General features: G+C 69.6%; 4 protein-coding genes and 2 long non-coding RNA genes across 9 annotated transcripts; 3 read left to right on the forward strand and 3 right to left on the reverse strand.

Moving 5' to 3' along the window:
* Positions 1-1349: 1349 nt before the first annotated feature.
* On the reverse strand, positions 1350-2011 carry LOC118158195. The gene is made up of 2 exons (XR_004746811.1): positions 1933-2011; positions 1350-1837 (listed from the first exon to the last, which is right to left on the reverse strand). It is a non-coding gene; the product is annotated as an uncharacterized LOC118158195 (long non-coding RNA).
* Positions 2012-2149: 138 nt separating this feature from the next.
* Positions 2150-2476, forward strand: LOC118158196. Its single transcript, XR_004746812.1, has 2 exons — positions 2150-2274; positions 2308-2476. It is a non-coding gene; the product is annotated as an uncharacterized LOC118158196 (long non-coding RNA).
* A 157-nt stretch (positions 2477-2633) lies between these two features.
* Positions 2634-17766, reverse strand: LGI3 (leucine rich repeat LGI family member 3). 2 transcript variants are annotated; one of them, XM_035312822.1, is made up of 10 exons: positions 17753-17766; positions 17166-17169; positions 5325-5556; positions 4639-4710; positions 4479-4550; positions 4309-4380; positions 4140-4211; positions 3794-3963; positions 3561-3725; positions 2634-3478 (listed from the first exon to the last, which is right to left on the reverse strand). In XM_035312822.1, exons 3-10 carry the CDS (start codon positions 5534-5536, stop codon positions 2661-2663), a joined length of 1653 nt encoding a protein of 550 aa, XP_035168713.1. In that variant the 5' UTR covers positions 5537-5556; positions 17166-17169; positions 17753-17766; the 3' UTR covers positions 2634-2660. The 2 variants fall into 2 exon arrangements, with proteins under 2 accessions (XP_035168713.1, XP_035168714.1); XM_035312823.1 differs by lacking the exons at positions 17166-17169; positions 17753-17766 and adding an exon at positions 8460-8470.
* SFTPC (surfactant protein C) lies at positions 5990-7561 on the forward strand. The gene is made up of 5 exons (XM_035312825.1): positions 5990-6437; positions 6532-6678; positions 6770-6910; positions 6997-7107; positions 7248-7561. The coding sequence occupies exons 1-5, from the start codon at positions 6393-6395 to the stop codon at positions 7344-7346; spliced, it is 543 nt and encodes a 180-aa protein (XP_035168716.1). The 5' UTR covers positions 5990-6392; the 3' UTR covers positions 7347-7561.
* On the forward strand, positions 9055-10357 carry LOC118158189 (pulmonary surfactant-associated protein C-like). The gene is made up of 4 exons (XM_035312818.1): positions 9055-9411; positions 9483-9587; positions 9672-9782; positions 9899-10357. The coding sequence occupies exons 1-4, from the start codon at positions 9055-9057 to the stop codon at positions 9992-9994; spliced, it is 669 nt and encodes a 222-aa protein (XP_035168709.1). The 3' UTR covers positions 9995-10357.
* Positions 11331-18747, reverse strand: LOC118158190 (collagen alpha-3(VI) chain-like). Of its 3 annotated transcripts, none has more exons than XM_035312820.1 (31): positions 18337-18747; positions 17900-18216; positions 17728-17806; positions 17497-17645; positions 17313-17408; positions 16877-16930; positions 16681-16752; positions 16528-16554; positions 16261-16305; positions 16112-16165; positions 15959-16021; positions 15822-15887; positions 15645-15707; positions 15523-15555; positions 15375-15437; positions 15244-15306; positions 15104-15166; positions 14964-15026; positions 14749-14799; positions 14623-14658; positions 14494-14556; positions 14365-14421; positions 14173-14208; positions 14004-14040; positions 13339-13838; positions 13156-13255; positions 12438-13076; positions 12211-12307; positions 11843-12102; positions 11717-11752; positions 11331-11578 (listed from the first exon to the last, which is right to left on the reverse strand). In XM_035312820.1, the coding sequence occupies exons 1-31, from the start codon at positions 18410-18412 to the stop codon at positions 11352-11354; spliced, it is 3585 nt and encodes a 1194-aa protein (XP_035168711.1). In that variant the 5' UTR covers positions 18413-18747; the 3' UTR covers positions 11331-11351. The 3 variants fall into 3 exon arrangements, with proteins under 3 accessions (XP_035168711.1, XP_035168710.1, XP_035168712.1); XM_035312819.1 differs by having other exon boundaries at positions 14359-14421; XM_035312821.1 differs by lacking the exons at positions 11331-11578; positions 11717-11752 and having other exon boundaries at positions 11949-12068; positions 12207-12307; positions 14359-14421.
* Between the last annotated feature and the right edge of the window lie 2799 nt (positions 18748-21546).

A 21546-nucleotide genomic window follows, 5' to 3' on the forward strand; every position in this document is an offset into this window, starting at 1 on the left:
GGGGGGGGGCAGCAGAGCCCCTGGGGCCGCCCCCCCCCCACTCACAGCACGACCCGGCTCAGCACCCACGACACCATGGCGGGGGGGGGCCCGGGGGGGCCGCGCCGGCCCGGGCGGCTTGAATGGGGCGGCCGCGGGCTCTGCGCATGCGCCGCGAGCGCAACGGCCACCACTGCCCCGCCCCTCCATTCTTAAAAAGGGGCCGGGGCTCCTCTTAAAAAGGCAACGCCGCTTCTTAAAAGGGCAATTGCTCTGCCTAAAAGGGTAATGCAATTTCTTAAAAGGGCAACACCGCTTCTTAAAAGGGCAACACCGCGACTTAAAAGGGCCCCGCCCCGTAGGCGCGGAGGGTGAGCCCCTCCCGCTCCCACCCATTTTTTATTTATTTTTTTTTAAGCATTTCGAACACGGAAAAAGGAGAAGGAGGCGCCTTTGTGTGATCTCAGAGTTTTATTTTGGTTTCGGGGATGGCCTCTTCTCGCAGATAACCGGTGATAGCACCAGAGGGAACGGCCTCAAGTTGTGCCGGGGGGGGTTCAGGTCGGAAATAAGGAGACATTTCTTCCCAAAAAGTGCAGGCAGGCACTGGGACGGGTTGTCCAGGGAGGTGGCGGTGTCACCGTCCCTGGGGGTGGCCAAGGGAAGGTTGGACGTGGTGCTTGGGGACGTGGTTTATGGGTGACATTGGTGGTAGGGGGACGGTTGGACCAGGTGATCCTGGAGGGCTTCTCCAACCCCAATGATTTTGGGGCTTTTGGGGATTTTTCAGGCCCGCCAGCCCAGGTCGGGGTGAGGAGCGCTGCGGGTGCCGGGGCTTTGGGTGGAGGTTTGGGTGCTGCCAGGGAGGTGAGGCCGGCAGCAGAGCGCAGGCACCACCCCACGCGTGGATCCAGCAGGATGCGGCCCCGCACGCCTCTGTCAGGCGCTGCGCAATCTCCTTCCCGGCGCTCCGCACCCAGGCCAACACGTCTGTGCTGAGCACCGGCTCGGGCGTGTTGCTGAACCAGGGCCAGGGCTCTGCAGAGCCGGGGGTTGCTGCAAGACACTTGAAAGAAAACAGGAGCGGCTTCCTCCTCCTCCTCCTGGGACGGGGGCAGAGCTCTGAGTCCCCGTCCCTGGGCTTGGCACCTGCCCCAGGCCACGTTTCCCCCTGCCACGTGTCCCCAGCGGTGGCCTGGGGCTCCCCAGTCCCCTGCCACAGCTGCAGTTGGGGTCCCAGCACCCCCCTGCCTCCCTCCCCCCTGAAATCTTCCCTTTCCTGGTGGAGAAACCGAGGCAGAGCGGGGTGGCAGAGCCCCGGGTTTAGGATCTGCAGCCACCCAGGACAAACCCTCTCCCCAGGCTGCCTGTTCCCTTGAGAGGCTCGTTTATTTGTGAGCTTAATTGGTGGTTTTTCACATGCATATGCACGCGCCTGTGGGACGTGGAAACTGCTCCCCTGGAAAACCAGCCGGGCAGGCGGGGTGCAGCCCGGGGTGCAGGAGCAAACCCCACACCCCGGGGAAACGCCTCCCGCTTCCCCGCCGCGGGCCAGGGCTTCTGCTGCTCCCCCAAAACGTCCGGGAGAGCCACGAGCAGGGCTCTCCGCTGCCCTCAGCCTCGCAGGGCTGCTGTGAGGAGGTGTAGGCACGGCTGGGGGTCAGAGTTTGTTTATTGGGGGAGCGTTTTGGGTGGGTGCATACACCCCGGTGTGGCTGGCACGCTGGGGGACCGGGCAGAGGGGGCTGCTGCGTGTGCATGGGGGGGGGGGGACAGGAGCAGGCAGTGCTGCTCCTGCTGGCCTCAAGCATCCCATCCGCCTCGGGGCTTCCCATCCAGCTCAGAGCATCCCATTAACCTCGGGGCTTCCTATCTGCCTCGGGGCATCCCAACAACCTCAGGAAGTCCCATCCAACTCAGAGTATCCCATCCGCCTCGGGGCATCCCAACCACCTCGGGGCATCCCAACCACCTCGGGGCATCCCATCTGCCTTGGGGCATCCCATCTGCCTTGGGGCATCCCAACCACCTCGGGGCTTCCCATCCACCTTGGGGCTTACCATCCACCTTGGGGCATCCCGTTACATCTTGGCATCGGAGTAGCCCACTGGTCTTGAGCATCCCATCCACCGCGGGGCATCCCATCGACCCCGGAGCACCCCATTACAGACCTCGGCATCAAAGCACCCCATCAGCCTGCGAACATCCCGCTGCTCTCAAGCATCCCACCCACCTGGAAGCAGCCCAATGTCCTGGGACCATCCCAGCCAGCCCTGGCCCTGCTGCCCTACAGCCGTGCCCCCGCGCCCCGTGCCCAAGCGGGCAGAGCTCCCCGTGCCCGTGCTCCCCCCTGCCAGCACCCAAGGGCATCGCTCTGCGGGGCGAGGGGTGTCCCAGCACGCGGCCAGGACGGGGTGGCTGTGGGTGCTGCATATGGGAGGGCAGAAAAAGGGATCTGTGGGTGCAATGGGGGAAGAACGAGGCCGGTGGCTCCCCCCAAAGAAGGGGTGTGGGTGCGGGAGGGGTGCGGGCACCGGGCTGTGACCGTGGGGCAGAGTCGGCTGCAGGCAGGAGGACGGGGCTGGCGGGCGCATGCGTGTCCCAGGGCCCGGCCACGGGCAGGAGCAGCCCCTGGGGGAGGTGAGAGCCATTTCGGGGGCACCCGGGCTCTGCCTCCCCCGCTAGAGGCTGAGGTCCACCACCACGTGCCGGTAGACCAGCGTGTTGGCCTTGAAGCTGGGCGCCAGTAGGAGCTGCACGTCGGCGGCCGGCACGTAGCGGAAAGCGCGCGGCGCCTGCACCGCCAGCTCCTGGAACTTGACGAATTTCTGCTTCTCCTCTTCCCACAGGTAGACGTGGGTGAAGGAGAAGTCACTGCCCAGGGCCATGTAGCGCCGCTGCCCCACGACGAAGGGCTGCATCACCATGGAGCCGCGGGACGGCAGCGTCTGCAGCTCGACGAAGCGCTGCCCTTCCCAGCGCACCACCTTGGAGTCGCCGATGTAGCGGCTGAGGCAGAGGAACTGCTCCCGCTTCACCTTGAAGTGCTTCACCATCTGCACGTCCAGCATCTCGCCCACCTCCCCCTGGGGGGCGAACTGCTTCTGCGCCCGGTTCCACTGGTAGATGACGGGCGCCTGGGAGCTGCTGGAGATGATGAGCCGGGGCTTGCCGTCGTTCTCCACGTACTCCACGTCGGTGTCGCGGTGCCAGGCGTGCAGGGCTTGGTGGGAGTAGAAGCCGTTCTGGTCGAGGCGGTAGAGGCTGGTGGAGCCCGCCTTGGAGCTGTCGGCGATGACGAAGTACCACTCGCCCTCGATCTGGAAGGCCTCGATGTCGTTGGGCTTGCGGGTCTTCTGGCTGTCGATGTCCTGGATCTTGATGAACTTGTCCACCGCCGTGTCCCAGCGGTAGATGTAGGAGCCGCCGAAGAGCTGCGCCACCACCACGTACAGCTGGCTCTGGGCCACGATGGGCTTGCAGTGCACGGCCGAGTGGGCTGCGAGGCAGGGCCACGTCACTCCGGGGACATGAGGGGACACGGAGGGGGGCGCAGCACAACGGGGGGAGCCCAACCTTACCGGGGATGCGGTCGAAGTCGCGCAGCTTGCGCTCCACGTAGTCCCACTTGAGCACGGCGCAGCTGCTGGCGCCGGGCTGCGCCAGGGCCACGTACAGGTCGCTGGCGTAGGTGTAGGGCTCGGCCGACACCGACTGGAAGGGGAGGACCTGGTGCACCACGAAGTCTGCGGGGAGAGGAGGCGGTGAGGGCGCGGGGAGCCAAGGCGGGGCGGGGGAAGCGGCGGCCCCTTACCCGTGGTGATGCACTGGAAGTCAGCCAGCGCCAGGTCCCGGATCCGCTGGCCCTCGAACTGCCCGGGGCTGCTGCAGAAGACGGCGGGGACCGTGGTGTTGGTGCTCTCCATCCACTCCACCAGCCACTTGATCTTGCAGTCGCAGGCCAGCGTGTTGCCCCGCAGGTCCCTGGAGAGGATGGCACCAAGTCCCCCCCATGCCCTGCCCGAGCCCCAGCAGGGACCCCCCGATCTGGGGGCAGAGGGGTGGTGGCTTCCCAGGGGACGTGCCCAGCCCGACACGGCGGGGTCGTGCCCCATAACCCCGTCCCCCGCCCGGTGTCCCCAGTGCCACGGCGGCCTTACAAGTCACTCAGGATATCCAAAGGCTTGAAGAGGTCCCGGGGCAGCGTCTGCAGGTTGTTGTTGGCCAGAGACCTGGGGACGAGAGGCGCTGTGCCCGGCGGCCACGCGGGACAGAGGGACGGAGCTGTCCCCGGTGTCCCTGGGGGGGCGCAGGGTGCCCGGTACTCACAGGTGGGTCAGCGACTTGAGCCCGCGGAAGGTGCCTTTGGAGAGAGCCTGGATGTCGTTGTTCTCGATGAACCTGGGGCGGGAGGAGAGGCTGGCAGGGCTGCAACAAGGACACGGGGAGCAGCCCCCCCCTGACCCCCCTCCCCGGCCATCCCTGTCCCCCCCACGCACAGGTACTGCAGGTGCGAGAGGCCGGCGAAGGCGTTGTCGCCGATCAGCGTGAACTTGTTGGAGTTCAGCAGGCTGCAAAGAGGGGGGACAAAGCGTCAGTGATGCGGCGGGGGGCTCCCGGGGGACGTGGGGGGGGGGGTCACCGGCAAGGGACACCTACAGGAACTGCAGCGAGGGGATGTGGGCGAAAGCCGCCTCTCGGATCTCCGTGAAGGCCGCGTTCACCATGGTCCTGCGGGCAGGATGAGACCTCAGGGCTGTGATGGGCTCAGAGAGAGGGGGCGGCAGCGGGGGGCACAGCGGGGGGGCTGGACCCCGGGTGTGGCATGGGGTTGGCACGGGGGGGACAAGGAGCTTGGCCCCAAGGGGGCTGGCACCCACCCCGCGCGTGCCCGGCGGCACATCCACAGCCCGAGTGTGCGCACCCGCACGCACACGCATGCACACGCACACCTACGAGGCTCTGGTGCCCCGCCGTGTCCCCAGGGCCCCCCCCCCTCCCAGCCGTGTCCCCCTGGGACTCAGTCCCCAAGGTCACAGCAGCCGGGCGGTGCGGCGGGGCCGGGCTGCAGCCCTGCTCCATCCAGCGCCGCGTGCGCACGGGGACCTGCCAGCACCGCAGGGCACCCGCACACGGGGACGAGCCCGGGAGGAGGGGGGGTTCCTCAGCCCACCCAGAGCTCCCCGAGACCCCCAGAGACCCCCACGCTGCCCTCGCCCTGCGCCGCCCTGCTGCAGCACAAAGAAAGAGGCTGGCCCTGCCCCAGCACCCGCTGCCAGCCCTGCGCCACGGGGAGCTGACCATGTGTCCCCCTCCCCGCAGCGCCCCAGCGCCCCGCTACTCACAGCGAGATGACCTCGGGGGGCAGGTTCTTGGGCACGGCCTTGGAGTCCACGCAGAAGGCTGTGTCCCGCGTGCACGAGCAGCTCGGGGGGCAAGGGGGAGGCCGGGGAGGCCGCCGGCCCCCCGCAGCCCCCCAGAGCCAGGCGGATGCCAGGAGGAGCAGGAGAGCCCAGAGCTGGCCCCCGGGCATCCTCCTGCCGCGCCGCAGCTCCATCGCCCCGGCCTAGCCCTGCTCTTTCCCCGCACGCCGCTGCCCTGCTGCAGGGAGCTGCAGCCGAGGCTCCCTTTTTGCTCCTCTCCTTCCCCGAGGACCTCAACGCCGAGGGGAAGCGGTGGCGATGGAGGCTGGCGGCAGCGGAGCTGCTGCTCTGCAGCTCACCATGCTTGTGTGCTGCGGGAGGAGGGAGGGAGGGACGGAGGGATGGATGCGGCGGAGTGACGGCACGGCACGGCACGGCACCAGCGTCTGGCCTCGGGGACACGTGTCCCCAGCAGCGTGCGGGCACCGGGGGCTGCGTGCCGGGGAGGGGGACACACAGGGCACGCGGTGGCAACAGGGTCTGGGGTTTTTTTGGAGGGGTGTGCAGGGGGGGTGCTGCTGCCTCAGCGCTTCACCCCGGGTGCCCTTGGTGCTGCCAAGCTCCCTGGCTGGCCTGGGGGGGGGGTGGCAGGGGGGGTGCTGGGCTGCCCGTCCCAGGCACGGCGCTCGCGGCCAACAATGAGCCCAGCCAGCTCCTCGCCCTGCGCAGCTGCCCGCGGGGCTGGGTGGCACCGGGGGGCAGCCCCCCGGGGGTGCCCAGGATGGGTGCACGGGAGGCTGGAGGAGGTGATGGGGTTGGGTGTGGAGGGCAGGCACGCTCCGGCACCCCCCTGTTTGCCTTGCCCCCCCTCAAACTGCCTGCAAGTGCTGGGAAAGGGCCCTCGGAGGCTTTCACGCCCCCTCCCTGGCTCTTATCCGGGCTGGGCAAACAGCTCGAGTGGCACCTTGGCAGCCCCCGCGCCCCCTGAGGACCCTATAAATCCCCGGCTCCGGCTGGTGAAGGGACAGGAGCTGCACGGCGAGGGCGGAGATGGACGTCAGCTCCAAGGAGGCGCTGATAGAGGAGCCCCCCCCGGTAAGGAGCACCCAGCACCCAGCCCCACCGGCCCGGGGAGGCGGCACGGGGCTCAGCCTGGGCTCACCCCGGTGCCCCCCCCTTATGTCCCCAGGAGTACACGGCCTCCCCGCGCCTGCCCTGCGTCCCCCACCAGCTCAAGTGCCTCCTGATCGTGGTGGTGGTGGTCGTCCTCCTGGTGGTGGTCGTCGTGGCCTTCCTCCTGCTGGGGCTTCACCTCACCGAGACGCACGCCGAGACGGTGCGGGCCGGGGGCGCGCGTTACACCCAGAGGGGTCCCTTGGGGGTGGTGACCCCCCCCCACGGTGACTCCGTCCCCCTCCTCCCTGCAGGTTTTGCGGATGACCATCCACGGGCTGGGCACCGAAGGGGCCCCCCAGCACCTCTCCATGAGCAAGAAGGAAAGGATCGGGACGTTCGCCGTGGCCGACGGGCTCAATTCCTCCGCCGTGGTGGTGTACGACTACGGCAAGGTGCGAGCCCCGGGGTCGGGGTGCCGCGGGGCTGGGGGCGGCGGGGGGGCACGGGGCTGGGCTGACGGGGGGCTGCCTGCACGCAGCTGCTGGTCAGCTACAGGTCCTGGCTGCACCGCGTCTGCTACATCACCCGCGTGGACAAGGACAGCATCCCGGGGCTGGACGCCGTCACCGAGGTTTTCCAGCGGCGCCAGGTGAGCCCGGCCTCGTGCCCGCAGCCCGGGCACCCATCCTGCCTGCCCCGGGGGGCTCGGGCAGCTGGGGAAGGGCGAAACACAGCGCTGTGTCCCCAAGGCCACGGATGGATGGCAGCGCTCCTGTTCTGTCTCCGCAGGGTGAGAGGAAGGATGGTGCTGAGCCCCTGGCTGACCGCTCCATCCTGGGCACCACCGCCAACGTCCTCTGCAGCACCGTCCCCATTTACTGGACCTAGCACGGGCTGGGGATGAGGCGGGGATGTCCCCGCCGTCCCCGTGTCCCCTGTGGTGCCCCCCCGGGCAGGGCAGCGCCCAGGCTCCTTCCTCCTCCTCCTCATCATCGGCCTCATCCTGCGTGCGGCCTCGGCACCGCGTGGTGCTCGCAATAAATGAGCGGGGTTTGCTCTGGGATGTGTGCTCCTGTCGGCAAAGTAAAGCTGTCCCCTGCCTCAAGTGCTGCTCGTGTCCCTTCCCTGCGCCTGGGGTGTCCCCGAGGGGTCCAGCGTGGGGGATGCCCCCCCCCTTGTGCCGGTGTAACCAGGGCGAGGACGGGTCCAGCCCCAGCCGAGGGGCACAGGAGGGCTCCCCAGGGATCTGCATGGCCGGTGTCCCCCTGCCCCGTGCCCTCTTGCTCTGCACAGAGGGAGGAGGAGACGCCAGGGGCACCCTCGGGGTCTCCAGCCCTTTGGCACGGGCAGGGCACCCAGCACCCTGCAGGGCCTGGGCCACCCCAGTCCAGAAAAAGTCCCCGTCCCTCTCCCTTCCTCATACAGACAGCGACAGAGGGACCACAGGTCACATCCCCAGGGCGAGCAGAGCACCCATGGGTGCCACCCCCGGCTTGCCCCCTGCTGCCCTGCGCCCTCCGTGCGCCCCACGTCCCCCCGCAGCGACACGCTTCAACCCAGAGCAGCCAGGGGCACCCTCGGGGCGTGCTGTGCTGGGGACCTGGGGGCCAGAAGGGACAAAAAAGAGGCTGGGGGGGACCTGTGTCAGCCCCCCAGGGAGGTTGTACCTCCCCACGTGTCGCCGTCCCCTCTCCATCCCTGCCCCGTGTCACCCTGGCTGGGAAGGGCGCACGGAGCCGGGCAGGGGCTCTGCACCCCCCCTGCACACGCCAGGAGCCCCCTGGGGGGGTCCCCATCCTGCTCAGCACCCCAGGGGAGGAGGCAGGGTGCAAGATCTGGGGCCGACCCACTGCCACAGCTGCGTGCTCGGGTTCCCAGGTGGCCATGGTGGGGACCCAGGGTGGCCGAGAGGTCACCGACGCACAGTCCCGGCACCCTCGGGACCAAGGCTGAGGAGCACCCGGCCCCGATCCGTGCTCCGTGACCCCCTGCCACGGTGACCCCGCTCCTGCCCCAGCGCTGCGGCTCGCGGGGACCCTTTGATGTCCCCTCTGTGTTTTCCCCATCTCGAGCACCTCCAGGTGCCCGAGGCGGTGAAGGGTCAGAGGCACGGGGCCAGCTTTCCCTTCGGCTGCCCCCATCCCCGGATGCCCCACCCTGGAGGGCAGCTTGAACCCCTCAGGAGGGTTTGCTTTGGCCCCAAACCCTGCTCCGGGGCAGCAGAGAGGTCCCCATGTCCGGGGACAAGTGTCCTCGGGGCCCTCTTGAGCTGTGGGTTCCCAGGGGAAAGCAGCTCCGGGCAGGGCGCTGGGCAAACACCAGTGGAGTGGACGGCACGCCCGAGTGGCACCACGAGGCTGCTCGGGGGGGGGGCCGCCCCGCTCCCCGCCCCAAAACCCCTGAAATAAAGCCCCTGCCCCAGCTGCTGCCGGCTGCCCAGGCTGGGAGGAGGAAGAGGAGGAGGAGGAGGCAGCGATGGAGAGCAGCATGAAGCAGGTGGCGGTCGAGGAGCCGCTGGTGAGTCCTTCCACCGACGCGCCCTTCCTCTGCGTGCCTGGTCCTCAGGCACGCGCCCCCAGCCCTCAGGGCGAGCAGGATGGGAACCCTTCCCCGCCCTCCTGCACCCCCTGGCCCCATCTCCTTGCCCCCAACCTCATCTCTCCACATTCCCCCCGCCCCGCAGGACGCAGACAAGGGCTGCTGCGGCTCCTGCTGCCTGCCCTGCGCCGTTTGCTGCCCCAAATGCTCCCGCTGCTGCCGCCCCGGCTGCTCGTGCCTCAAGGGCTGCCTGTGCTTCGTGCCCCGCCTGCTCTGCTCCCTGCCCCGCAAGCTGCTCGGCTGCCACCACCTCAAGTGCCTCCTGATCGTGGTGGTGGTGGTGGTCCTGCTGGTCGTCGTCATCGCCGGCGCCCTGCTGATGTGGCTGCACGTGGAGCGGGGCCACGCCGACGCCGTGAGTAGGGCCCCGAGGGCTCCCCGGGGACGGGCAGGGGGGAGGGGCTGAGCTCCCCCCCCTGTCCCCAGGTCCTGCGGACGGGCACGGGACGGGCGTGGGAAGAGGACGCGGCCACTTTCTACGTGGACGGCGGAGCTGGAAATGTGGCCACGGTGGTCTACGACTACAAGAACGTGAGCTGGGGGGCGAAGGGAATGGGGCGGGGGTCCAGAGGACGGGGTACGGGGCCGGACTGACCCAGGGCCGCGTGCACGCAGCTGCTGGTGAGCTACAGGTCGCGGCTGCACCACGCCTGCTACGTCACCCGCATGGACAAGGACAACATCCCGGGGCTGGATGCGGCCACCGAGGCTTTCCAGCGCCGGCAGGTGAGCTCTGGAGGGGCAGAAACAGGCTTGGGGGGGGGGCACCGAAGCCCCCCGGGGGTGAGGGACGGAGGCGCGGGGTGCAATCCGTGCTCCGGTGCCCTGCGTTTCTCCCCCAGGCTGAGCAGAGGCTGGCCATGCCCCTGGACGACCGCTCCCTGCTGGGCACCACGGCGAGCATCCTGTGCAGCATCGTCCCCATCTACTGGATTTAGGGCAGGCTGGGTGAGCGCTGGGGGTGGGGTGGGGGGGTTTAGGGGCCCCCCATCCTCGCAGCGGCACCCTCACGGTGTCAGGTTTGCCTTGCAGCAGCCCCGACGGTCACGGCCTCACCTCCAGCCCTCCTCCTGCACGTCGGCGGGACGGGAGCATCGCCAGCAGCCTCCTCCTCCCACCCCCCCCCCCAACAGCCCCCAGCTCCCAGGGGGGTGCGAAATTTGGGGAGGGGGCTGGCGGGGGGGCTGTGGGGGGTGTCTGCTGGGGTGAGCGCACTGCGCCGCCTGCGCCTCGCCGGGGGACAGCTGGTTGTCACTTTGTCTTCTCAGCTTCGCCGAGCCCAAGCGCAAAAATGAGCTTAAAAAAAAAAAACAAAACACGATAAAAAAAAAAAAAATTCTCCATTCTGCTTCTCTGCTTGCCCAGCCCCTTGCAGCGACGTGGGTTGGGGCTTGGAGCATCGGTCGGGGGCGATTCTGCCGCAGCCACCGGCCGGGGGCTGCGGGTGCCCAGCTGAAAATGTGCCCCCCCCCCCCCCAGGGACCCAAAAATGTCCCCGTGCTGCCAAACGCGCCTGTCCCCTGGGAGCTGAATAAAGGAGAAGAAGAGAACCAGGTCCCGGAGCTGTTCCTGGGGACACCCCGTGACGGAGGCGGCTGTGCGCTGCCCGAGCGAGCGGAGGAGCTGGGATGGAGCCCTGGGTGCGGGGCTGCACGAGGGGGGGGTCCCTGCCACCCCCACGGAGAGCAGGGGGTCCCTCTGCCTCCCCGCCGCCCCCACGGGGAGCAAGGTGCCCCCATGTATGCCCCCATCCCTCCCCACACCCCAGAGGAGCTTTGCGCTCCCTCCAGCCATCCCAAGCACGCCAGAATCGTGGCTGGAGCAGGGGAAGGAACCCGGGGGGGGGGAGCGGGGACCTGTGACCCCCCCAGGATGGGAGCCGGCCAGCAGCGCAGCTGCCTCCCCCCTCTCCTGGCTCCAGCCCTTGCAGCTCCCCCCCGGGACGCTGCAGCTGCGCCTGGCCAGGGTTCCCCGCAGCTCCGGGGCGCCCACCCTCATCCCCTCGCCTTTCCCCGGCCCCACAGCACCAGCAGGCGTGAAAGTGCCGCGAGATTTTATTTTAACCCCCCCCCCGGCCTCGCACCGGCTCCCACACGGAGTGGGCAGAGGGTGCGTGGAGCTGTGCGAGGGCTCAGCACCCCCTCGCTGCGCCGGAGCTGTCAGCAGCTTGGCACGGCCGAGAGCGAGGTGCGAGAACTCCAAAGTCCTCCTCCTTCAGCCCACGGAGGATGGGAGAGGCGAGGAGAGGAGGCAGCGGATCCAGGGGATGCTTTCTGGGGCACCCCGACGCGGGCGTCAGCAGCCGGGGGCGCAGGCGGAGGCGTTGGTGGGGCGGGGGTCCCGGGTGCCCCCCGTGCCCGGGGCCATGCAGACGGCCTCGCACTGCTCCCGGCTCTCGAAGCGGTTGCGGCTGCCCCCGCAGCCCCCGTACCAGAAGAGCGAGCAGCGCCCGGGCTCCTCGAAGAACCACTTGGGCGAGTAGGAGCGGCACGGCCCCGCGTCCCGCGCCTCCAGGCAGGCGGCTGCAAGGCAGGACACGACCCCAGAGGGGGCTTCATCCCCCTCCTGTGTGGAACCCCCCCCCTGGCACCCTGCCTGGTGCACGGCGGGGACCTCGTGGCTGCACCCCCGCACTCACAGACCCCCAAATCGCTCCTCACCCCGCGTCGCGTTCCCCTCGCCGGCTCCACGGGGACCTGCCCGGGGTGGGCACAGCGTCAGCAGAGCCGGCCGTGGGTGCCCTGGGGGGGGGACGGGACTCCCACCCACGCCCCCCCCTTGCCTACCGGTGCCCACGCAGGTGTGGACGCAGTCCTTCTCGGTGCCAAATCGGTTGGCGTTGCCCCCGCAGCCGCCGTACCAGAAGCGCTCACAGGTCCCCGTGTCCCACCGGTGGTACCACCGCAGCGAGAAGTCAGCGCAGGCGGTGCCGGGGTCCTTGTCCAGGGCGCACAGCCCGGGCACGGCCACTGCCCTCCGGCCCTTCCCGGGGCTCGGGGACACCGTGGGCAGCTCGACAAGGGGCACGGAGGGGGTCTCGGGGGTCCTGGGAGGGGAGATGGGTGCCAGCCCCCCTGGGACGTGCTGGAGGGAGAGGGTGGTGGGAGAGGAGGCGCAGCCCCCCCGGGGGATGGCCCCGGTGCTGCTCACTCACTGCGCTGGGGTCCCCGGGGGTGGCTCGGTGGTGCTGGCACCGGAGGGAGACGGCACCTGGGGGCACCCTGGGGCGCTGGGGTGCTGGCTGCTCTCCGCTGCAACGCAGAAGAGGTAACAGAGAAGTGGTGGAGGGGCAGGGAAGAGGGTTTGGGGCTCCAAGCTGCCTCCTGGGAAGCCATCCCCACCCAGAGCAGCCGCGATGCTCCAGCCCCCAGCGCCTCTCACCCCACAGGCTCCGGAGGAAGCCCAGCGCCGTCCTCTCCGCGTACCCCAGCTCAGGTCCCTGGACCGAGCCCAGGCGCAGCGCGTGGTGCCGCCACGCCGCCAGCGCCTCCGGCACAGCTTCCTCTGGCTGCTCTGTCCCATCCCGACCCAGGGACAGCACCAAGACCCCAAAATCCCTGCACCGGGAGAAGGGGACCAGCGCCTGCCGCGCCTCCCCGTCCCACAGTGCCTCGTCCCCTGTCCCCACCACAAAGAGGACGCGGAGACGGCCGCGGGTGCCCCCCAGGAAGACGTGCCGGAGCGCCCACGCCACCGCGCCGCCCGGGGATGCCGCGGCCACCCTGGGCACCAACGCGAGGCGGAGACGCTCCCGGAGCTGCTCCCTGGGGATGTGCAGCCCCAGATCGACCTCCCCCAAGCCCTGCTGGGGGGAGGTGGGGCCGGTGAGCACCAGGGCGATGCGGGCACGGCGCCGTGCCGGCTGCAGGCGCCCCAGGAGGTTGCCGAAAAGCTCGCCGACGGCCTCCAGGCTCTCCGCCGGCAGCGCCGCGTTGTCCACCACCAGGGCCAGGTCCGCGTCCAGGCGCAGCGGGTTGCGGGGGGGCACGGCTGAAGTGCAGCTTTCGGGGTGGCAGAGGTCTGTGCACAGCAGGGGGGTGCGGGATGAGCCGGGGGGGTGCTGGTGGTGCTCAGCCCCAAGCCAGCCCCGTTGCCTCACCGAAGCAAAGCGCGCAGGGCAGCACGGTTTGCTGCAGCACCGCCGCGTCCCCGTCCGGCTGTTCCGCGGAGAGCTGGAGCACCTGGAAGAGGCTGTTCACCTGCCGGGGTGGGGGGGAGGCAGAGACGAGCTCGGGGTGGGCACGGGGCCGGTGGCCACGCGGCTCCGGGAACGGGTCCTCACCTGGAAAGCTCGCGCCACCTCGGGCAGCGGGCTGAAGGTGAGCACCACCGGCACGACGCCCAGCGCTTCGTACTGCAGGGCCACCTCCCCGACGCCCTCCAGCTCCTGGCTCCGGCCGCTGGTGACGAAGAGGGCCACCTTCCTCCCCAGCACGGCCCGCCGGACCCTCTTGAGCGTGTGGTGCCCCACGAAGCGCATGGCGGCGGCCAGGCGGCCCCGCTGGGACGAGCGGGTGGGCGAGAGGCGGCGGAGGTGCCCCAAAAGCGCCGCCCCGCTCTGCGCCTCCCCGAAACGCAGCAGGTAGGTGGGGGAGGCCGCGTAGGACAGCACGGCCACGCGAGCCCCCGCCGGGCAGCCGGCCGGGGAGACGTGGAGGTCGCGCAGCAGCAGGGCCAGCAGCTCCTTCATGCGGGAGAAGAGAGGCGGCGGCACCGTGGACGAGGTCTCCAGCACCAGCACCAGCTCCGTGGGGAAAAGCGGGCAGGAGGGCGAGCTGGAGGCTGCGAGGGGACGGGGGCAGCTCGAGGAAAAGCCCTGCTGTGATGTCCCACGCCTGCACGGCCACCCCCTGTGCACCTTCTTTTGGCTCTCCCCGGCCCCCCGTGCCCCCCCCCCCCCCCCCCCCCCGAGCCCGTCCCCGTCCCCTCGCCGCCGTCCCCACTCACCGCAGCGCTGGCGGATGAAAGCCTTGAGCTCGCAGGGCTGGAGGGGAGCACGGAGCGAGGTCAGCCCCAGCCAAAGCTTGCTGCAGCCGGGGGGGCGCCGACCCCCCTCCCGCTAGCCCCTGGTCCTACAGCCCTTGGGGCTGGGGTCCTGTCCCCATCCGGCCCTTACCGTGGAGGGGGGAATGCCCGGAGAGCCCTTGGGGCCCTGGAGCAGCAGGAGAGGAGGGACACAAAGAGAAAAAGGCACTAAGTGATGGGACAGGAGCAACAAATCCCCGAGCACCGGGGGTGTCCCCATCCGGGAGGGCTGAAATGGGCAAAAAAAGGGAGGAAAAGGGAATTTGCAGGGCGTCACCGTCACCCCCGGTGGTCCCAGGCTGCCGTGGCTGCCGGCTTCTCCTTTGCTCCCGGGCTCTCCCTGGAAAATTCGCCCCCCGTGAGGCAGCAGCACGGCCTGGGGGGGGTTACGGGGGGGCTGTGCCCTACTCACCCTGCGCCCAGGCAGCCCTCGCCTGCCCTTGTCCCCGCGGGCTCCTCGCTCGCCCCGTTCGCCCTGGAGGGGAGGCTCAGAGTCCGGGGCTGGGGTCCCCAGCCCCCTTCCCCAGCCCCATGCACTCACCTGCACCCCTGGGAAGCCCGGCAGCCCCCGAGAACCCTGGGGGGAGCAGCACAAGTGAGCACAGCACCGTCCTGACGGCCCCACGGGCACGGCTCCAGCTCTGCCCCCCGCGCTGCCCCCCGGTACCTTCGCACCCCGTCTCCCCGGGGCACCTCGCCGGTCGCACCCGATCTCGCCCTAGGAGGGGAGAAGAGCCCCAAAGCGGGGTTTTTGCAGGACCTACACAAACATCGGTGTTCCCAAAGCCTCGCATCCCCCCTCGCAGTGTCCCCAAGGGGCTGGGGGTGCCTTGTCCCCACCAAGCAGCCCTGTCCCGGCAGGGGCACCCTGCCCAGCCTTACCAGGGCACCTTTGGGTCCCCGAGGTCCCGCGCTCCCCTTCCTGCCCTCAGCTCCTTCCTGGCCCTAGAAGAGACAGCGGGGCAGCAGGCTGGGGGCGTGGGGGGGGGGGCTGCGATGTCCCACACCACCCTACAGCTCACCTTGTCCCCTTTGGGGCCGGCTGGCCCCGCTGCTCCCACAGGACCCTCGGCTCCGGGCGCACCCTGGGCGAGAGGCAAAGGCGGCTCAAAGCACCCAGCGGGCACCCAGCGGGACCCCCAGCACGGGAAGGGGTCAGCACCTGAAGTCCTCTGCTCCCTGGGCGGCCGGAGACCCCCTTTGTCCCCCGTGGCCCCGGCACCCCCTGCAGAAGGAGAGCAGGGGGCAGTAGGGGAACCCGCACGGGGCAGGGGGGGCTCACACCGGCCTCACCTGCGCGCCTCCGTGCCCCTTCTCGCCCCCGCGCCCGGCGCTGCCGCGGTTCCCCTTCTTGCCCTGCAGGGAGATGGGATGGCTCCGGGTGTCCCCGGCCCCCGGGGGGGGGCAGACCCCAAATGAGACCCCCCACCGGACCCCCTACCTGCGCTCCCTGCTGCCCTTTGTGGCACGAGGTCTGCGGAGGGAAGCACCGTCACCGGCCACGTCCCCAGCTCGTGGTGTCGGCTCAGCCCCCGGTGCCCCCCCCCGGTCACCAGCACCTACCGGGTGAGCTGGGGGGCCCGGTGGCCCTGGTGGCCCCTGGGGACCATCTGGACCGGGGTCTCCCTGCAAAGCACAGCACCCTTCCTGTCCCCAAAATGGTCCTAAGGACTGTTCCACCCCCCCCCTGCTGCTGCCCAGCACCCCCCCCACACCATCCCAGTCCCCTCCAGCCTTTACCTGGGGACCCCCCTCTCCTCTCCACCCCGGGGTGCCGGGCTCGAGGCTGCTCCTCCCGGGTGGTCCCTGGGGAAGAGAGGGGGTCAGCGAGCACCCACGGCACCCACGCACCCCCAGGGACCCCAACCCGCACTCACCACCTCACCGCAGGGTCCTGGGGGTCCCTTCTCCCCCCGGGCACCCCGGGAGCCTTTCTGTCCCTGGGTGGAGGTGAGAGGAAGGGATTTAGGGTGTGGGTGGAGGGTGAAGGAGGCAGCGCTTCCCCGAGGCTCAGCCACGCAGCACCGCACCTGCCTCCCGGGGGTCCCCTTCTCTCCAGGGCGCCCGGGGGTCCCCGCTTCACCCTGTGAAGGAGAGAGGAGCCTGAGCCCCTGCCTGGATCTGCTTGGCTGTGCCAGGATGGAGAGGAGGGGGCACAAATCCCCGCTGCTCGGCTCACCTGCTCCCCGTCCACCCCGTCGTAGCCGGCTTCTCCAGGAGGTCCCTGCAAAACGGCACGGGGTGTCGGGCACGGCACCGAGCAGCCAGGCTGTGCCCCGCTTCCCGCAGCACCAGGGACCATCCTGTTCCTCCACCTGCCGGGACCACCTCCCGTTCCCCTCCCCAGCCCCATCCCGTCCCTCTCCGTCCTCCTGGAGGTCTCCCCGCCGCAGCCAGCTCCCCGTGCCCTTGGTGCCGGAGGACAAGCAGCGAGGCGGGGACGTACCTGCTCCCCAGGGTGACCCACGGCGCCCTAAAGGAGATGAGGGTGAGCAGGAGGGCAGCAGCGGGCACCTGGGCCACGGGATGGAGCCGTGCCATGCCGTGCCAGGCTGTGCCAGGCTGTCCTGGGCTGTGCCGTGCCGTGCCGGCTGCTCACCTTCGCTCCACACTGTCCTGGGCACCCCTGCATCCCCCGGCTGCCTCGGAGACCTGCCGGTCCCTGCTCCCCCTGCTCCCAGGAGGGGAAAAACCATCAAAAAACACAGTGTGCCCGGCCACGCAACGTGGTCACAGGGTCCCCGAGGCCCCAGGACCACCCTGTCTGCCTCCCAGGGGTCCCACGGCCGACTCACGCTGTGCCCGTGCTCGCCTTCGTCTCCATCACGTCCCTTGCTGCCGGCCTCCCCCTAGGACAGAGAGACCCCAGGGGCTGCAGCTGCGACCCCCCCCCCGGCTCCAGGAGGGACCCCGGGCTGGGAGCCAGCGTGCATGGGCTCCGTTCCCAGCTGGGGGAGGAAGGGGAGAGGAGTGAGGAGCTGCGGCTTGGGACCGGATGGGGCAAGGGCTGGAGTTAATCCCGGCTCCCAGGGCGCCTCGTGGCCCTGGGAAAGGGATCAGGGCTGGGCGTGCAGAGCCGTGCACCCTGCTCCCAGCACCCGGCTGGGATGGGAAGGATGGGGCCGCTCTCCTGGACAGGGAAACGTCCCCCCCACGATGGGAAAGGGAAAGATCGAGGCAGAAAGCACCCTGCGGGGTCGGGCACCCCTCTTGCGTCCCCCGGTGCTTTACCTTGCTTCCCAAGGGGCCGCTGGGGCCCCGCGGGCCGGGCAGCCCCACGCAGGTGCAGGGACACATCCCGCAGCACGTCCTCTCCGCCAGTGCCAGCTGTGGGGAGGCGGTGACGTCCCCATGCAGCACCCACGGGGACCACAGCACCCATGGGGACCCCAGCACCCACCCCACCCGTCCTCACCAGCTCCTGCGCCACGTGCCCGCCGGCCTCGGGCATGTCCACGGTGAGCTGCTGCCCGTTCCCCATCCGCCTCCCGAACTCGAGCTGCTGCAGGTCCCCCGGCCTCGTGGCGTTGTTCACGGCCATGGTCAGCAGCAGGTCGGCCTGGTCTGGGGGAGGACAAGGTGCTGAGGGGTGGCACGCCGTGCTGGGTGGCATCCCGCGGTCCCCTCCAGCCCCTCTCTGCCCCACCTTGCAGCCAGGCTGCTGTTGCCACCTCCTTCATCTTCTGCACGTCGTCATCCAGCCCGTCCGTCAGCACCAGCAGCACCTGGGTGGGGAGAGGGTCGGGTGCCACATCACCCCCAGCAGCGGGACCACCCCACGTCCCCCCCGTCCTCCCCGGGAGCTGCTCGCTCCCTACCTTGGCATCCTCCTTCTGGCGTGCCAGGGTGCCGAGGAGGCTCTGCAGGGCGGGCTGGTTGAAGTAGGAGCGCTGGAAGGCGTGCACCCGCGCCAGGCGCCGCAGCACGTCCGCCCAGGGCTGCCGCAGCTGCTCCTGGAAAATCGTGTCCCCCCCCTGCCCGACGCTCTGCAGGCCGAGGCGGAGGCCGAGCGGGCGGCAGGTGAGGCTCTCCAGGGCGGCCAGGTCCCGCAGGATGCGCTCCAGGTAAGGGTGCAGGTTGGACTGCTGGTAATCGGTGACATCCAGGGCCACCAGCACGTGGAGGGCGCATGGTGCTGCAGGGGGGGGAGCGTGGAGACGCACAGCCTGCAGCTCTGCGGGGTGCACGCATGCTCCACGGCAGCACAGCACCAAAACCCTTCGGCACAACTGCGCACGAGGATGCCCAAACTCACCCTCCTCCTGGCTCCGGGCCCCGGTGGCTGCCAGGATGAGGAGAACGGCGAGGAACCAGCCCCAGCACGACCCCATGGCCCCGGCGTGGCTCGGGGAGCCGGCTCGTCCCACGCCCGGCGGCTGCGAGGCGCGAAGGCAGGGCTGAGCAGCAGCGAGAGCGCGGCACCTGCCTCGGGGAGCCGGCGGGCCCAGAGCTGCTGCAGCTCCCCATCCATCACCGCTGACAGCTCCGGCGTGGAGCGCAGCCCAGCCGGGGGCCACGGCGGCTGGCCAAGCCGAGCCAGCGCTGGCCTCATCCTGCCCGGCTGTTTGGCCGCTCGCAGGCAGCGCTGGGCGAGTTTTGCTCCCTGGGGCTGCAGGAGCTCGATCCGGAGCTTAATGCAAGCTGCAGCAGGGCTGAGGAGGGCTCGGGGCGAGGATGCATGGGTGCTGAACTTGTCATGGAGCTCAACCACCCCTGGCTGGCCTTTGGGATACGTTTTGGGTTTGCCTTGGGTGCTGTAAGGATGCCACGCAGTGCCCTGCCAGCTCAGCACCCCGGGCAGCACGGGGCGCGCTGCAGAAATTCAGCAATCCCCAGGGCTCAGGGAGGCCTTTTGGGGCTCAGCAGCCATCGTGCAGGTGGGGAATGGAGGAATGGGGTGACGCGGAGCTGAGGACGGGACCAGGAGCATGTCCCACCTGTCCCACCGTGCCCACCACCCTGCGCCCTGCCTGCTGGACACAACCCGCCCTTGCCAGAGCAGGAGGGCAGAAGGCATTTGGAGCCCGAACACCTTTGGGATTGCCAAAACGATGGACCAAAAACCCACGGCGGGAGCCCAGGAGGGAGCCAAACCCGCAGCATCACCCCAACATCACCCCAACCCCTCAGCGAGGGTCAGCCAACCTCTTACCTCTCGTGCCCGTCAGGCACAGCGGGGATCCGGTGGGCACGGCGCGGCACGGCGCGGCACAGCTGAGCGCGGGCTGCGGGAGCTGGCCGCCTGCGTGGGAGGCTGTGCGCTCGGAGGTTTATTTATCCCCGGGCTCGAGAAAACATCATATGGCCGACACGTCAGGGGGAGCAGCCTCGCAGCCAGCACAGAGGCTCCTGGGCTCCGTGGGGCGGGCGAGCTGCGCGCCGTGGGGCGCGGGCGGCGGATCCCCGCTGCTGCCCACCTGAACCCCCTGGGAAAGGCGCGAGGAGCTCGTGGCCGAGCACCCGTCGGGGGGCTGCGGGTTTTGGGAGACCCCATCCGAAAGGGAGCCGCTTCCCGGGGAGCCAACGCCGGGCTGGGAGCCGTGGGCTTGCGTGGAGGGAGGGGAAAAGCAAGAGCCCCAGAGCGCTCCGTGAGAAAAGGGGCAACACTTGGCCGAAAACCCCGGCCAGCCCCTGACATAATGGCTTGACATCACCCGGGGACTCAGCCCTCAAACATCCTTCCCAGCGTAAGCAAAAAAACAGCGGGATGGAAACGGAAAGCATTTCAAAGCCCGGCTTGTTTTGCACGGGGGATCTTGTTTGTTTGTTCGGGAGCCCGGAGAGAGGCTGGGGCTGAGCTCGGCAGCTCCTCCGCCAGTTCCCATCCCCTGGCGGCGCGGGGCGATGTGTGGGCCGGGGGCGGCGTGGGGAAGCAGTCCGAGACCGGTTTTCCGAGGTTTATTTATTTGCTCGAAGGGGAAAAGTTTACTGGATGTCGTGGCTGCGCGGCGGAGGTTTTGCAACGCCGGGCTGAGAGGCAGAGCACATCCCTGATGGTCCGCTGCTCGGGGGGCAGAATAATGTCTGGAGACGAGGCACGGAGGAGATTTTTTTCCCTCAATAGGCAGAGACGGGTGGGAACATCGGGCCCTGAGCGCGGGGAAGTCCCGGAAAGGGAAAGAGGAGCTGAGGGTTTGGGGCTGGGGAAGGAGATATCTGGTGCTGAGCAGGAATCTGGACCCCACGTCCCACAGCGGGATGGGGGGACCTGAACCCAGCTGGGGGCACGCAGCCCTGTCTACCCCCCAGCTCCATGGGGCACAGCGAGCAGGATGGCACCGTAGGGACACCGCTGTGCCCATCGCCTGCCGTGGATGCTCAGCTGGGGACCGTGCCCCCAGCCCATGGCACAGCGAGGGGACAGCACCCAAGGGGGTCCCCCAAAGCCCCCCCCCAGCACCCCCTGGTCCCACCACGCAGGGCTCGGGCTGCTTGGCCCCGCACAGTCCCCACGCACCCCCAGGTGTCCGTGGAGCTCGGGCTCGGCCCGCGGTGGCCCTGGCTGGGTTCGGTGGCCCGTGGGGACCCGGCGGTGACGGGCCCGGCGTGAAATGGCAGGGCTCTGACAGCAGGTGTCACTCACAGACCTCAGCGCACACGCTTGCACACGCGTGCACACACGCTTGCACACGCGCCCCCACGGCCCAGCCATGGCTGACTCTCCCCTGCCTCCCTGTTCGGGCACCCCAGGGTGCTCGCCCTGCTCTTTGGTGCTCATTTGGCACCTCTGGGGTGCTCGCCCCACTCGTAGGGTGCTCGTCCATCATCCCTGGGGTGCTCACCCACTCTTAGGGTGCTCATCCATCATCTTTGGGGTGCTCGCCCTGCTCTTTGGGTGCTCCTCCGTCATCCTCGGGGTGCTCGCCCTCACCTCCTGAGCTAGCACGGCTTGGGGGAGAGTGAGATATGGGGTGCAGGAAAGGGGGGATATGGGGTACGGGACCAGGGGTGCAGGACTAGGGGGGCCAGGACTAGGAGATATGGGGCACAGGACTGGGGGTGCAGAGCTGGGATGGGGGGGTGCAAAACCGGGACCGGGGGCTGTGGGGTGCAGGAGGGGGAGCACGAGCGGGTGTCTGGGGGGCAGGAGCAGGGCTGAGGGGCGCAGGGCTGGGGCCAGAGAGTGCGGGATGGGAGCTGGGGGGCACAGAACCCGGGCTGGGGGGCACAGGACCAGGACGGGGGAGCACAGAACCGGGGCTGGGGGGAGCAGGACCGGGGCTGGGGGGCGCAAAACAGCTCCGGGGACCTGGAGCTGGGGGCTGCGGGGGGCAGGACGGGGGGGCTGCGGGCCGGGACCCCTCGCAACCGGCTCAGCCCCGCCGCTCCCACTCCCCCCCCCGCCCCGCAGCTGGCCCCGCTCCCAGCCCTGCGCCCGGCGGGGCTGCAGGGGCCGAGCTCCGCTCTTGAACCCGCCCCCGCCAGATCTCATTTCCCTAAAAAAAAAAAAAAAAAAAAAAAAAAA

Source organism: Oxyura jamaicensis (genome assembly GCF_011077185.1).
Source record: "Oxyura jamaicensis isolate SHBP4307 breed ruddy duck chromosome 22 unlocalized genomic scaffold, BPBGC_Ojam_1.0 oxy22_random_OJ163, whole genome shotgun sequence".
NCBI lineage: Eukaryota > Metazoa > Chordata > Aves > Anseriformes > Anatidae > Oxyura > Oxyura jamaicensis.